This window comes from Liolophura sinensis, chromosome 4 (assembly GCF_032854445.1).
Source record: "Liolophura sinensis isolate JHLJ2023 chromosome 4, CUHK_Ljap_v2, whole genome shotgun sequence".
Classification (NCBI taxonomy): domain Eukaryota; kingdom Metazoa; phylum Mollusca; class Polyplacophora; order Chitonida; family Chitonidae; genus Liolophura; species Liolophura sinensis.
In genome coordinates this window covers 5,878,551-5,894,610 of record NC_088298.1, presented here as the reverse complement: position 1 = coordinate 5,894,610, position 16,060 = coordinate 5,878,551, and the positions used below count along the sequence as shown (strand labels likewise).

The 16,060-nt window shown below is 40.0% G+C and overlaps 1 protein-coding gene across 1 annotated transcript in view; it reads left to right on the top strand.

The window, feature by feature from the left end:
* LOC135464899 (uncharacterized) overlaps positions 1 to 15,393 on the top strand; it is a 46,544-nt gene extending 31,151 nt beyond the window's left edge. Inside the window, 16 exon segments of the mRNA XM_064742466.1 lie at positions 593 to 690; positions 941 to 1,076; positions 2,043 to 2,174; positions 3,375 to 3,488; positions 4,944 to 5,301; positions 5,304 to 6,673; positions 7,325 to 7,388; positions 8,077 to 8,236; positions 8,760 to 9,502; positions 10,330 to 10,529; positions 10,667 to 10,861; positions 11,603 to 11,778; positions 12,309 to 12,399; positions 13,676 to 13,756; positions 14,240 to 14,341; positions 14,774 to 15,393. Coding sequence (XP_064598536.1) covers positions 593 to 690; positions 941 to 1,076; positions 2,043 to 2,174; positions 3,375 to 3,488; positions 4,944 to 5,301; positions 5,304 to 6,673; positions 7,325 to 7,388; positions 8,077 to 8,236; positions 8,760 to 9,502; positions 10,330 to 10,529; positions 10,667 to 10,861; positions 11,603 to 11,778; positions 12,309 to 12,399; positions 13,676 to 13,756; positions 14,240 to 14,341; positions 14,774 to 14,944 — 4,191 coding nt within the window. The 3' untranslated portion in view covers positions 14,945 to 15,393.
* The last annotated feature ends 667 nt before the right edge of the window (positions 15,394 to 16,060 follow it).

Sequence of the window (16,060 nt, the reverse complement as noted above, 5' to 3'; positions counted from 1 at the left end):
TTTATTCAGTTTGAGGTTGTTTTTGGAAAGAAATATTCAAAATTACATAAACTCAGTATGAACATATCTAAAGTTCTGCGAAGTTACCTGTTCGCATTACGAGTTACCTCCCTTTTACGGAAATCTTCATGACCCTCTGTGTTGATTAGATTTAAGAGTTTTTGGAAACAGCGTTACATTTGAAATCAATATGAGACACAGTAAGCTTCTTTGGTCTCTGCCAAATCGGTCCACACCAATAATTTGACCAGTAATTTTGACGATTTTCAGTTTGCAGTATCAACACGGACGCCAGCTTAAGCCCAGATATGGGCAGTGCTAATACATGTGCTAATACATCAATGAAGGATAGAAAAGTACAAAAATATTCAATTTTAGTATCTCAAATGGCCGGTCGAAACCAAAAAACAGAAATCAGTTTCAGTTGAAAGGAAAATTCAATTTTGCCCAGGAGATGGTGGTCGGTACGCGTAAATATGACTTCTGTGAACCCCGGAAGTGATGGAAATAAATACATCAATTCAAATATTGAAGGAAATCAATATAAAAACAAGGAATTCTCTAAGATATTAAAATATTTTTTTTCTTACAGTGGACTGTGAATGGGGAGCTGAGAGTAGGATTTTTTACTAAAGAGTTCATCAGAGAAGGGGAAGAACTCACATTTGACTATCACTTTGAGAGATATGGGTGTGTATGATTTTAGTTTGAACATAATTCAAGAGAGTTGATTTAAAGGCAAATAAAGCACTAAAATGAACTGTGTCATATGAAAGACCATGAAGCACTGTCCAGGAGGATAGGAGGGAGTAAAACGGTTTTAATATATCAGATTTTAAGGATATATGTTAAGTGGGGAGACACCTTTCCTTTTTCCTTTTCCACGGTTTTCCTACATTATTGAGCCTTGATATATTGATCTATGGTGTTTCTGTTACAGAAAAGAAGCCCAGAAGTGCTATTGTGGAGCAGACAGTTGCCGTGGTTTTCTGGGAGGTACCAAATCAACGCCACTGAAGTCCAAAAAGAAACTGGCAGCGGAGAAAAAGAAGAGAGAGCTGTTTGATGATCAGATGGTAAGAAGGGGCAGACCGTGAATGCCCAGCTAGGAAGTTTCTCAAACAAGGATATGGTTCATTTTCACCTTCTAATATGGAATTTTTCCCCTGCCTCAAGGGGGCGCTGCTAGCATAGATGGTTGTATTGGTGACTCGCTGTGGTCTCAACCAATGAGATCTTAAAGGTGGAGAAAACATAAAAATGACAAAGTTCCGATGAAAGAGTGCGAAAAGTTATTCCTAAATGTGGCCTTCAATATTTATTCTGTTTTATTCTTAAGGAGAAAAAGACACTTGAAAATAATTTTTGTATGGTGGGTATTTGGGACCACATTTTGGTATTTATAGTCTTTGTTTATTAATGTCATAAATGAGGATATAACACAGGTTTAATAAATATTTTTGCACCAGAATTTGTTCTTTTCAGCTAACAAATGTATTTAACCTCAATTTGGATCAATATCTCAATATATCTTTAATATGTTCATAAATAGTATCTTAATTTAGGTTAAATGCATATGTTTCAATATAAACAACAAATTTACATGCAAATAAATTTATTAGACAAGCATCACATCCTTATTTAAAACATTATTATGCAACGATAAATACCAAAAGTTGGTCCCAAATACCCACCATACAAAATATTTTCAAATACCCTTTTCTCTTGAAAAAAAATATTAAAGATCATATTTGCAAATAAGTTTTCATTTTTATGTTTTTTCTCTTTTAAGCTCAAATGCAGGTTTTGCTATTTTGCCGGTAGGTGTACATGTAAGCAGAGGTTTGTCAGACACGTGGGGAAGGTGGGGGTTTACCCTGAGGGCTCTTGTTTGCACTCAAAAACCTGACCGCTAACATATGTGAAAAAGGGCCCTCCATGGCCTAGTGATAAACATACTAGCACAGCAGAGTGATTGTCACCAATGCACTCTCCGAGATGTTTCAATGTTCACAGAGTATTTTTCTATTTTTGCTCCACAGCTCGATGAGGAGATTGAAGAAATGACCAGCTTGGATGGGATGAAAAACAAAGAACATGTCCTCAAACTGTGCCGACTGATGGTCAGAGCAGAGAGCGATGACCATAGATCAGCTGTTCTTAATATAATACAGGTGAGTGTATGAGTGATAGACCAAGGTCAACAGCTGAGACAAGGTCAAGTTGTTTTTGTCTCAACGATTGATGAAGCATTTGATGAATAGCAGCCATTGTTTTCTTTGAACCTCACAAAAAGCAAGAACTGTTTGATTATTCTAGGCCAGGCAAAATAGTGTTTAGTAGTATGCAGCCATGAAATCTTGCTCTCTGTACTTGTTAAATATTAGGTGGTAAAAGAACTGTGGTAAATGTATCTCTTTTTATGCCAAAACCAGGACAGGCATCCAAATTCAGGAGATCTGATAAAGGGAGACAACTTTGACTAATACCCCACGGTGGACCTGACCACAGTGATTGCAGTAACTGCTTTGAATATTGTTCATTTGGGACAAAATTTTGTATGCAGATTCACTTTGTGGAACCTCTGATAAAGACTGGAAACCAGTCTGATCCATGTATGCGTTTTACATATTTAATACGTTCCATTGATTCCAATTAGTTATTGACTTTGGTCTTTGACTTGTGGAACATTTTATTGACTTTGAGTTTTGGAACCTCTGATAAAGATTGGGAACCAGTCTGATCCATGTATATGTTTTACATATTTAATATGTTCCATGGATGCCAATTGGTTATTGATGTTGGCCTGGCTCTTCATGCCTGAATCATACGCATACCTCAGCAGCTAGTTATTTAACCTATGTGATAACTGCTTGAAATATTGTCGAGTCCTATTAAAATTCAGGTTTATGGTCTCTCTTGTTCAAAAAACTAGCTTTGCTCCATGGATAACTTGTGCATATTTAGCTTGGGATTCTCTAAATTTGCTTACTGGCCCAGATAGTACAGTTGGTAGAGCATCTACTTTGGGAGTGGTAGATCCAGGGTCAATCCTGGATCGAGTCACACCTGAGACCTTAAAAGAGGAATTTGTAACTTCCTCACTTGGCGTTCAGCATGAAGGGGATAGTGCAACGACTGGTTGACCCGTATCAGTATAATGGCTCGGGCAGGGCGACTTACTTGCCTTCGGTGAGGCGTCTCAGTGAACTAGAAGCAGAACTAGATAAAAGAGCAGTGGAAATCCGTCCTGCAACAAGGCGGCACATTACATGCACTCTAAGGATTCCTTGGTCGTCATATGACTGAATAATTGTTAAGTATGTCGTTAAATCCCAAGCGCGCACTCACTCTGGAATTTGCTTGGTTTGCAGGGTACTTCAGAGCCAGGTTGTCTGCGTCTTTTTCTTGACTATCATGGATTACCGTTACTGTGGAGCTGGATGGCAGACATCGGAATAGGCGGGTCCCGAGATCTCAAACTCCAGGTAAGTCTACAGTAGAGTCAGAACCTGGCGCACATCGGAATGGGCGGGTCCCGAAATCTCAAACTCCAGGTAAGTCTACAGTAGATTCAGAGGGGGATGGGAAGGTGGGACCACCTGGCACACATCGGGATGGTGGGTTCCGAAATCTCAAACTCCAGGTAAGTCTATAGTAGAGTCAGAGGGGGATGGGAAGGTGGGACCACCTGGCACAAATCAGGATAGGCGGGTTCCGAGACTCGAACTCCAGGTAAGTCTACAGAAGAGTCAGAGGGGGATGGGAAGGTGGGACCACCTGGCACACATCGGGATGGTGGGTTCCGAGATCTCAAACTCCAGGTAAGTCTACAGCAGAGTCAGAGGGGGATGGGAAGGTGGGACCACCTGGCACACATCGGGATGGTGGGTTCCGAGATCTCAAACTCCAGGTAAGTCTACAGTAGAGTCAGAGGGGGATGGGAAGGTGGGCAACCTGGCGCACATCGGGATGGTGGCTTCCGAGATCTCAAACTCCAGGTAAGTCTACAGTAGAGTCAGATGGGGATGGGAAGGTGGGACCACCTGGCACAAATTAGGATAGGCGGGTTCCGAGACCTCGAACTCCAGGTAAGTCTACAGTAGAGTCAGAGGGGAATGGGAAGGTGGGACCACATGGCACACATCGGGATAGGCGGGTCCCGAGACCTCGAACTCCAGGTAAGTCTACAGTAGAGTCAGAGGGGGATGGGAAGGTGGGACCACATGGCACTCATGGAAATAGGCGAGTCCTGAGATCTCAAACTCCAGGTAAGTCTACAGTAGAATCACTGGGGGGATGGGAAGGTGGGACCACATGGCACACATCGGGATAGGCGGGTCCCGAGATCTCAAACTCCAGGTATGTCTATAATAGAGTCAGAGAGGGATGGGAAGGTGGGCAACCTGGCGCACATCGGGATAGGCGGGTCCCGAGATCTCAAACTCCAGGTAAGTCTACAGGAGAGTCAGAGGGGGATGGGAAAGTGGGATCACATGGCACTCATGGAAATAGGCGGTCCTGAAATCTCAAACTCCATTTAAGTCTACAGTAAAGTCAGAGGGGAATGGGAAGGTGGGACCACATAGCACACATCGGGATGGTGGGTTTCGAGATCTCAAACTCCAGGTAAGTCTACAGAAGAGTCAGAGGGGAATGGGAAGGTGGAGCCATCTTGCACACATCAGGATAGGTGGGCCAGGACATCAAAGTGATACCACAGGTCACTAGTTATTGAACTCATTTTGGTAAATCGATCAAATCCATGCTTAAAAACAACAGCATTAAATCATGTTTCTGTATGTCAACATTGGAGACATAATTTGGACATCATGTGAAAATCTTTAAATTAGAAAAAGTTCTGAGCAAAATCCAGGTGAATTCAGAATAAAACTCACATTTCAGTTTTTTTGTAAATGTTTTTGTTGTTATTGTCCTTTCAGATTTTAAACACACTGTCATTGTTGCCAATCTCTAACAAGACTATCCTGAAAGAGAGTAAAATATTGGCAGTTGTGGAACGATGGGCGAATGAGATGGAACAGGGTGACAAAGATGCTGAACCGGAGGGGACCAATGAAACGGTTTCAAGGTCGGGCACTCTGATGTTGCCAAACGGGGAAGAGAGAGCAACGAGAAAACGGGTCAAGTTTGCAGACGAAACGAGTTCTGATAGTGAATTGTCTGAAAGCAGTCGAGTGAGCTCGAGTCAAGGTGGTTCAGAAAATTCAACGAAAACGGGCGGAATTTTGAAATATCCTTGCTCAACGTGGTCGTCGAATCGAACGCCCGAAAACAAGCCATGGATCTTGCTGTAGAAGAAACAAGTAAACTTTACATGGATTTTGATAGTGGGCAATCAGAAATTCAACAGAAGGCTGATTCCTCCTCGAAACAGGAGTCAGAAAATGAAGGTGTTAGTCAAAGTGATGTTCTAACTTCTGGAAATCTTGATACAGGGCCTCAAACCATGGCTAAATCTGAACAAAGTGTTCAAGATTCTGTTGCATCTAAATGTGAAGAGGTTGCTCAAGCTCAGGATAAATCTGAACAAGATCCTCAAACCTCTGATAAATCTGAACACAGTGTTGTCAAAGATTCTGATAAATCTGAACACAGTGTTGTCAAAGATTCTGATAAATCTGAACACAGTGTTGTCAAAGATTCTGATAAATCTGAACACAGTGTTGTCAAAGATTCTGATAAATCTGAACACAGTGTTGTTAAAGATTCTGATAAATCTGAACACAGTGTTGTCAAAGATTCTGATAAATCTGAACACAGTGTTGTCAAAGATTCTGATAAATCTGAACAGGAAGATGATGAAAAACATCCTAAATCTGATGATGTGGTTTCACCTGTTTGTGAAAAGAAAGAAGACATGCAGACTTCAGATGAAGTTAAAAGTGAAGAAACGCAGGCTGCTGGGACTTCGAGTGAAACAGAAGGTGGTGATTATAAGCCAGAATCTGTTTCAACTGAAGCTTCAGGTGAAATATCTACAGATACTTCCAGTGACTCTAAAAAGAGTGATCTTGTGGCTGAAAGTGAAAGTAAAGAAAGTAAAGAATCTGACAGTTGTTGTGGAGATGTTAGGATTTCTGGTGAAATGAAGGAAATTACAAAACCTGACAGTATCACTGACGATATTGTTCACCCATCAAGTGATGTGAGGGATAAAGTGGAAGGTATAGTCCCAGCAGAGGGCTCCACAGACAAAGGATTGACTGAACTGAAGAAGCTTGACATTGATAACCAATCGGCAGCTAAAGATCCTAATGAATCAGACCCTGGTAAAAGCAACCAATCAGAAATCTCGTTGAAAACAGAGGCAGTGGAGAGTGCTAAAGTTGACCAATCAGAAGTTGAAAATATGGACCAATCAGTGGCTGTTGAAACTGACCAATCAGAAAATGTGAAAACTGACCAATTGGATTGCAGCCAGTCAGAAGTGAGCAAACCACAGGATATTGATACAGAGAAATCTGTAGTTTCTGACAACAAGGACAGTTCAGAGGAAACAAAAGCGGATAAATCCTCAGAAAGTGAAACAGTGAAAGCAGATTCGTCTAAACAAGATAATTCAGAGGCAGCAAAGACTTTCAGCAAAACTGATTCTTCAGAAATTGTGTCGTTAGCTTCATCATTGTTGAAGAAATGGAGTGACCTTAAGGTGGGTGGTGTAAAATTTTGTTTGCCTTGGTGCAAAAATAATTCCATTGTTCCAAAGAGCCTCAATTATGTAGGCTTTTGTCAGGTACGGGTATGGTTGGAGTCAGATAAAAGTCTTTTAGTTTGGCGCCGCTTTGAGTGTCATAATTTGGGTAAAACTTGGGGAATTGTGGAATTATATCTAATATTATATTATTGCCAAATATCCAGCTGAATAATATAGATGTTGATTAAGAAAGAAAAAATACTAAATCACATATTTTTAACATCCAGTTTCCAACTCCCCATGACATGCACCCATTAAAGGTATGAAAAAATTTACCCTGAACTTAGAGCATAATTTTAAGTATATGTAGTAATTTTTGAGAGTTACGTTAAGGCTGGTTACTCTAAATGCATGTAATGTTAAGTGAAGCCTCCGTGTTGTACGCCACCAATATGCTCCTTGCTGGCAAAATTAATGGTGTCTTGACTGTCGGTTTCACATGCTCGGTTTCACATGCGCGGTTTCACGTGCGCGGTTTCACATGCTATCAGTTAGTGGGCTACAGCTACATGTTTCTGTGAATATGCTTTCTGAATTGATCTACGTTTTTTTATTGTGCCGAGAATGAATGGTGAAATATATCTAGATAAAACTTGATAATTGCAGGAACTTTTCAAGATTCCCAAGAAGGAGAGAGTTGAGGAGAGGAAGAGAACTGAACGAGAACTTGGTAAGTTTTGTGTGCTGAAAATGTCTTAGTTGAAAATATCAGTAATGCAAATAACAGTATGCTCAGTTTACAAGTGGCAAAGAACTCAGTAACAGTAAGTATTGAAAATCTTGGTAACTTAAATTTACAATTATTGAAATCATTTGTAAGCCAAGTACATGTACATAAAGAGGAAAATCTCGGTATGCTGAAATTTACAAATGGTGTACGTATAATGCTTGATAATGTCAGTTTTACCAGTTGGATCATATGATGTTGATCACAATGATGATAACATTTTGAAGATGTTGAATGTACCATTTTGATTAGATTGATGATACTTTGTTGATCACATTGATGATACAGTGTTGCTCACATTGAGAATACCACTTTGATCACATTGAGGATACAATGTTGATCATTTGAGATACTACTTTGATCACATTGAGGATACCACTTTGATCAGATTGATGGTACTGTATTGATCACATTGAGGATACCGCTTTGATCACATTGAGGATACCACTTTGATCACATTGATGGTACAGTATTGATCACATTGAGGATACCGCTTTGATCACATTGAGTATACCACTTTCATCAGATTGATGGTACAGTATTGATCGCATTTATCATAACACCTCGATCAGATTGATGATAGTGTTGATCACATTTAAGATGCCATTTTAATCATTTTGCTATATTACAGATCGAGATCGAGACTGGGATCGTGACCGAGATCGGTATGACAGAAAAAGGCGTCATGATTCACCAGACAGAGGCTATTATAAATCCTCCCGTCACCGTAGCCGTGGAGACCGTGACCGTGAGCGTGAGCGGGACCGAAGGCGTGATTCTGATAGCTCTAGGTTTGTGTTTTCATTTTGTGGCAAAAAAGATTACACAAACCAAAACGTTTACATGTATGTGATTTTTCAGATTACCTACCCTTCATCAATACCACATACACATTAAACTAGCTCATCAAGTAAAATCACTGTACATGTTTAGCACGTTGGAAAGTTTTCCTGTTACTGTGTAAAGGCTGTTGGTTTTTTTACCTCAGGCATACTGGTTATCTCCTCTCAGAAAACTTACCAGCATCATATTTTATTGTGAAATGTTATTAAGTAAAGTGTTAAACATCATTCAAGGGAGTACAGTTAATGACCAGGAGTTGCACATTTCGCCAGATTCTGACAGTTCTGTTGATCTTAGAAAGGTGTTTTGAGGTTTTATTGAGAAAGGAGGATGATATACAACTTCAGAATTGTATCACCTCCGAAAGTAATATTGTATGGCATTTATTTACCTTTAAAAAATGCAGTTTTGGGGCAAAATTTACTATAAATAACTGCAAGAAAATTAATGTTTGTTAACACTGATTTGCAGGAGGACACTTCTACCCACTCCACCTAAAATGTCAAAGGAAAAACGTCGGCAATTGTTCGAAGCCCAAGTCAAAGCCAAGGATGAAAAAATGGCTGAATTACAACGTCAACAAGAGGCTTATCTACAACAGCAGCAGCTTGGTGTGGATTCGAATTATTCCACTGAGCAGTGCTACCAAGATCCGAACTACGTAGCAGCAATTCAGGATCCAAACTTCTTAGCAGCTTTGCAGCAGGATTCAAATTTTGCAGACGCAGTTCGGAAAGATCCGAACTTTATGGCTGCCCTTGCAGCAGATCCGAACTATGCAGCTGCCTTGCAGGCGTTACATAGTGCTCCCATAGCCAACCCCAATTACACAGTGGCAATGCCGCATGATCCAAACTATCCAGCAGAAGATCCCGGATACACCCTAGTACAGCATGACCCAAACTACGGAACTCCAGTTCAAGTGAATCCAAACTATCAGGTCACCCCAATACAACCTGATCCGAACTATGCTCCTGGGTTGCAAGCAGATCCGAACTACACTGCTGGATTGCAAGCAGATCCGAACTACGCTGCTGGATTGCAAGCAGATCCGAACTATGCTGGTGGACTGCAAGCAGATCCGAACTATCCTGTTGCTGTACATGATCCAAACTATCCTGTACATGCTCAGCATGAGGTGAACTACGTTTCCAGCACAGTTCCCACCACGCTACCCTCTGCAATGACTCCCAGTCATGTGGCACAAGTTCCAGGTGAGTTTTGCAAAATTTATATTTATGTGTACCTAGAACCTGACTTGGAAGTGAAAACATCGCATGAAAGTCAGTAACCTCACACAGAAATGAAAACCTTGCATAAAAGTGTAAGAGTACCTCACATGGAAGTTTTTAACCTCACGTGGAAGTCTGTAACTGCAGATAAATGTTGATAACCTCACATAGAAGTCTAACCTTGCATGGAAGCCTATAACCTCATACAGAAGTCTATAACCTTACATATATATCTATAACCTTACATATATATCTATAACCTTACATATAAATCTGTAACATTACATGAAAGTCTGTAACCTCACAGAGAAATGTAAACCTCAGAAGCCTATAACCTAACATAAAAGAATATAACCTCACATAGAAATCTATAACCTCGCATAGAAATCTATAACTTCTTATACTTGTACATGTAGAAGCCTTCACCTCATATGTGAAATCCAGTGTGCTTCACTCCAAAGAACTTGCCCTGAACTAATTTCTCTGACATTTGTATAATTGGGTTAAAAGGATTATAACAAAATTAACAGTCATGTCGATGTTTGCACATCAAATATAAGACTAAGCTGTAGGAAGTATGTATTGTTGATAGGAACATCAGCCGTGACCAACTAATAATTTTAGAATCCACCTCTCACTGTCTTTGCTTGTCTCCTCAGATTTGTCACAGTACCTGACCAGAAGTTTTATTTCCAAGTATCATTATCGTCATATTACTGAAAAATTGTTAAGTACAACGCTAAACCCCAATCACTCACTCACTCACTCACTCATTCAAAGTATCATTAAGTATGTTTTTATTTTTCTAGGTGTTGAGAGCACAGTTGACATGGGTGTGGTGGGGGGTCACCCGGTTGCCGCGGAGATGACACATGTCACTCACCCTCAAGCCCATGTAATCCCCGTGGAGACGACCCCTGTTACCCAGATGGGTGGGGTTACAGTCAGTCAGCCAGTGGTGGATGGACGAACACATGTGGTGTATCAAACACCTACAGCACCATACCAGGTACTGATTCTAACTTGTTGTTGTTGCTCTTTTTCACGCTCTTTACTAGACGCTGATGTTGATGTTTTTTAGTTTCTCAAATTGTCATGTCTGTTGTGAATGGCCTTTAACATGGAGCTTTCCTGTAAACCAAACAGGTGCAGACCACATATATCGCCGCCCCTACAGCAGCTCCCAAGGCAACAACAACAGCATATATTCCGTCACAGCCTCAGTACATCTCAGGTCAACCGGTGCAGCAGGTATATTACACGCAAACGGCGCAGGGTGTGATGATGCAGCATACCTATCCCAGCACACCTGCCGCGGGCTCAGCGGGTCAGGTGGTACAGGTGAGTTTGTCACATTTTAAAGGAAACCCAACCAATAATCTGACTTTAGTTAGTTCTGAGAAGATGTCTAAATAGAACTCAGTGACCATGGCCTTTTTTTTTTTTTTTTTTTGACATGCTTCCTAACTCTAGAAATCAACTCTTACTCTGAAGTTGTTAAGTTGCGTTGGAATACGCCATTTTAGAGAAATCAGAAACATGATGTTGTATGACTCATACACTATTAAGGTACTTATGGCTAAATGGAAAAACAGAGATGCATACATATATATAATTTCCGTCTAGTGGGCGTCCATGTCTTGTACAGCGCAAGTGAACCAGCAGCATCTCGCCTATGCGGTCGGTGTGAGTTCAAGTCCAGCTCATGGCTCAAGGCTATGCACAGTTTATTCCCACCATAACGCTGGTCATAGTTGTATAAGTGAAATGTTCTTGAGTAAATCAACTAACTAACTAAATAAATACTTTTGGTTGTTGAACCTGGCTTGTTACACTGGCTTAAGTGAACATTTGTTTAGTATGGTGTTAGAAAAAAACAATTTTCTCTGGTTGTATTTGCGAAGGTCTCGTCAGCATCCTGCGGATGGTCATGAGATTCCCCAGCTTGGTTTCCTCCCACCATTATGTAGCCCACTATCGTACAAGTGAAATATTCTTGAGTATGGCGTAAAACACCAATTAAATAAATAAAGTAAACAAACAAGAATCAAAAAAATATATATATACAAAAATCTTGTGCAGGTGCAGCATTTGCCTCAGCATGTGCAGATCCACCAGCAGCTTGTCACCCCTGAGGTTGTAGAGGATGTCCCCCCACCCCCCTCACCCCCACGCCCCAAGGCCGTTAAACTGCCACCCAACTGGAAGACAGCTAAGGACCCAGAGGGCAAGGTCTATTACTATCACTCTGTCACCAAGTAAGAAAGGCTTCCGTTCTCCAACCATTTCATTCCACCGTTTAGAGTCCTGTGTGTTTATATATATATATATATATATACATATATATTTTTCTGAACAGGTCAGTGTGAAAGTTTATTAAAATTTGAGGAAACTGAAGTTTTGAAATGGTTTAATTGGACTCAGTTTATGAGTTTTAGTATAGTTTAGTGTAAAGAGTTGAATCTATTTTAAATTTAAATATTCTTTAATACTGTGGTAAACCCAAATACAATAAATAAGTGAAAGTAAAAGAAGAAAACAGGAGATGTTGTATTTGCTATAAAAATTCAACTCCAGTGCATTTATCGAGACAAATAAAATTCAGTAAATGTTACTTTCTGGGCTAAAACTGACATGATTCCAATAGAACATCATCCAACCTTCCAAACAAACCAAGCATCTTTCTATTAAAGAATAATAAACTCTCAGACTCTTGCAATCCACCAAATGGAGCAACTTTAGTCATAATCAAAATTTTAGGTACATTTGCCCTGTTGTGTTTTTTCAGGCAGACCCAGTGGGACCCGCCAAGCTGGGACGGAGGTGAACACGATGACATGGACCTGGGCACGCCCACCCATGATGAACCTACGGGCAAGGTAACAAATGCAAGATATTCGGTTTTTGGATTTCATCGATCACTGGTGCATTGGGATGTTGACTTTTTGAGCCAACTGAAGAGTTTGTCTTTGTGCTTCTCTCTTCATTTCTTCTGACTATTCAGCCCATTGTTGTGGACAGTCAGAAATCTGTGGAATAGTTGTCAGAGTGCACTATCCCAGATTGTTTTTGTGGATGGTCAAGTGTGCCTCAATTCATGCCGTTAGCCTGTGACCAATACACGATTTCCATGTTGGGTCAAAGTGACGTCACTGCTGTACTGCATGGTAGGGCTACTTGCCTATCTTTTAACATGGCAGTGTTCGTGTGTAGAGCACACTTCCGACAGAACATCATTTTTTTGGCCAAACCCACCCAAGAACGTAATTCAGTAGATCGATCTACTCCGGTGTGTCCTTATCTGTAAGTCATGTAGGAAAATTCATTAGTGGCTTGCCAGAGGTTGCTGGTTTTTTTCCAGGCACTGAAAACCACTAAGCATATTACTTACCTCCATTCAATGCTTCAGTATGGCAATTTGCACCAAATAAATAAATACAATTGCTTTGAGAAACAAGGCCCATTTTGATCAAAGAAGTTTACGATTTTGAAGAAGCCATTAAAATATATGAAGCCTTGTTTCCTCTCGCCATTTACCGGCCCCGATAGCACAGTTGGTAGAGTGTCCGCTTCGGGAGTGGTAGATCCAGGGTCAATCCTGGGTCGAGTCACACCTAAGACCTTAAAAGAGGAAGTTGTAACTTCAGCATGAAGGGGATAGTTCAACGACAGGTTGACCAGTCAGTATAATGTATCAGTATAATGGCTCAGGTGGGGCGGCTTACTTGCCTTCAGTAAGGCAGCACGAGATAAAAGAGCGGTGGAAATGCGTCCTGCAACAAGGAGGCAGGATTCCTTCGTCGTCATATGACTGAGACATTGTTAAGTACCACGTAAAACCCCAAGCACCCGCTCACTCGCTCACTCTTACCATAATGCGGACTGCCGTCATACAAATGAAATATTCTTGAGTACGGCGTAAAACATCAATTAAATCAATAAATGCATAAAAATTGATTAGTTTTGATGACTTGTAGGTATGACTGATAGATGTCGGTGGCATTTATTATGTACACGTATGAAAAGTTCAGGTGAGGTCCATCAAAGATATCTACAGTACACTTGCACTGAACAGATAAGGATCTCTTTAAAAAATACTGTACCCTAGTGGAATTTTTTGACCAAAAATAGAATTTTGTGAAATTCTGATTGCAGTCCAAGAAGAAAACAACTATGGCACTTGCAGACACGTCCAGTGAGATTGCCAAGAGGAGCAAAGAATCCTTCAGAAACAAGGTAAGTTGGTGTGAGAAGTGGGATGCAAAATCTGTTGACTGCAGTTTCATTAAAAAGAAGGGCTCTTAAAGTGTTGCCCTGGGAGCAGCGAAATAAGGTGTGATTAATTCAGGGTGACTTTAAGTTATGATCATTTTCACTGATCATTCTAGTTTATTCCTCCACCATCATGTCTGGACTTCTGTCATGAAAGTGACATGGTTTTGAGTGCTAATCCCCCCCCCCTCCTCCCCCCCCCCCCAAAAAAAAGAACTTAAGGCAGCCAGTCAGACCAACCTGTTGATGGTCGTGGGTTTACTTTCCCTATCTCTGTCCGATTTCCTCCCACCATAATGCTTGAAGCTGTCGCATAAGTAAAACCCCACTCAAATAACTACATGTAAATAAAATCAACCTGGCTTTAGGTAATGCCATTTGTAGTGTTGTAATGCATCCATTTTTAATATGAGTCCAGCTTCAATCCAGTTTACTTTTGCATTTCAGATGTCTCAGTTTATCGTCACCTACCTCAACCCTTTCCGTAAACCTGACTGCCGCCTAGGTCGCATAACATCGTCTGACGACTTCAAACACCTGGCAAGAAAGGTACGTCAAATTTTCCCCTGCAAAAACGGTGTTATGAGGTGCATGAAAATGTCCCTTGTGTGGAGAAGAAACAGATAATTCTGAAAAGTGCGGTTAAAAGCATAAAAAAAGCAAGGGAAAAGTGTAACTTCACAGCAGAAAATGCATTGTAGCCTATGCTTTGACTTTTATGAACGTGTTCGTAAAAAATACATTTTTGCAATGATGATGATATGTATAAGCGCCCTTGGACAGTAATGGCCTATGTGTGATTTCAGATCAGAACATAAATAACTATAAATATGCTTGAAATATTGCCGATGTGTCATTGTGGTATAATCATTTATTCATTCGTTTATTCATAAATAACTAAATGGATGATTTGACCATATTGTAGTTTCAGTGCGTGTGTGTATGCAAAAGTTAACAAAAATAACCTCCTTTTGTTTTCAGTTGACCCATCACGTCCTTGCCAAGGAGTTAAAGCATTGTCGTCATGCTGAAGATTTGGAGGTTAATGAAAATGTGAAAGCGAAGGCGAAAGATTTTGTGAAGAAGTACATGTCAAAGTTTGGACCAGTGTATAAAAAAGCTCATTCTCCTCAAAACTATGATGATTTATGACCTTGACCATCCTATTTTGATTGGTGGTAACAAATTATCACGCAACTTTGAAAATCATCATGCGACTTTGAAAGTCATCCTTTCTGACGGTATGGGCAGCTGTGATGCTATTAGACAGCTACTTCCCCCAGTAAATTTAAGTGTCAAATTTTGAAGTCTTATTTTCATCAACTTTGTCACATACGTGTAATCAGATTATTTGTAATTCTTGTTGGGAGGTTTTTTTTTCTTCTGGTGTTATGTAAAAACTCTATGACAGAAAGCGGATATTTTGCAAAATAAGTTCAAATGTCTCTAAGAATTTGTGCTAGGTGTAATTTACGCAAAAGAAAATGTATTCATTGTAGAATGATTTTTGTTGGTGTTTTTTGTAAAGACGACACAACCAGAGAAGAGGATACTCTTGGAGTAATTATTTGCCCTACTTTTTGTACTTGTGTTATTTCCCAGGAGGCATAAGTCACTTGTGAACAGAATTCTGGTCTTGAAAATTTTAGACGAAGAATCAGATACTGTTCACTGTTTTTTTGTTTTTTTTGTTTGTTTTTTTTTACCTATTTGTCTGTTTGTTTGTTTGTTTGTTCATGAATTGTCTTGTGGGTTTGTGTTGAAATGTCCTGATGCTCAGGAATAATGGTAAATATGTATCAGACATCCCAGGGCTTCTGTGATGTCATTATTAGGTCATACCTCATATATAATTGATGTCATAAATGTGTATATAGGTTAGAACACACAGACTGATGATGTCACTGCCTATAGGTGTGTTGTTCACTAAGTCCTTCTGTGTCAGAGGGTACTGGATGTTGAATTTTACCATCACTATGTGATTTTTTTGACGTGGTTATTTGAGAAGATTTTCTTGATATATATCATGTTCTGGAAGTTGTGCCTTGATTGATGTTTTCTAAACTTATCGACTTATAGTTGCTAATTCATTCTGACAACATGAAACTGCTTTTTAGTTACGTTTTTATTTTTAGTGTTTTCATTCAACTTGGTCAAGAATACCAGAAGCGACTACAAGTAAGCTCAAGATAAAAAGCCCTGTTGAAGATTGTCGTTTTATTTGGTTGCGTTGAACATAGGCATTTTGTGACGAACACTTTATTTCTT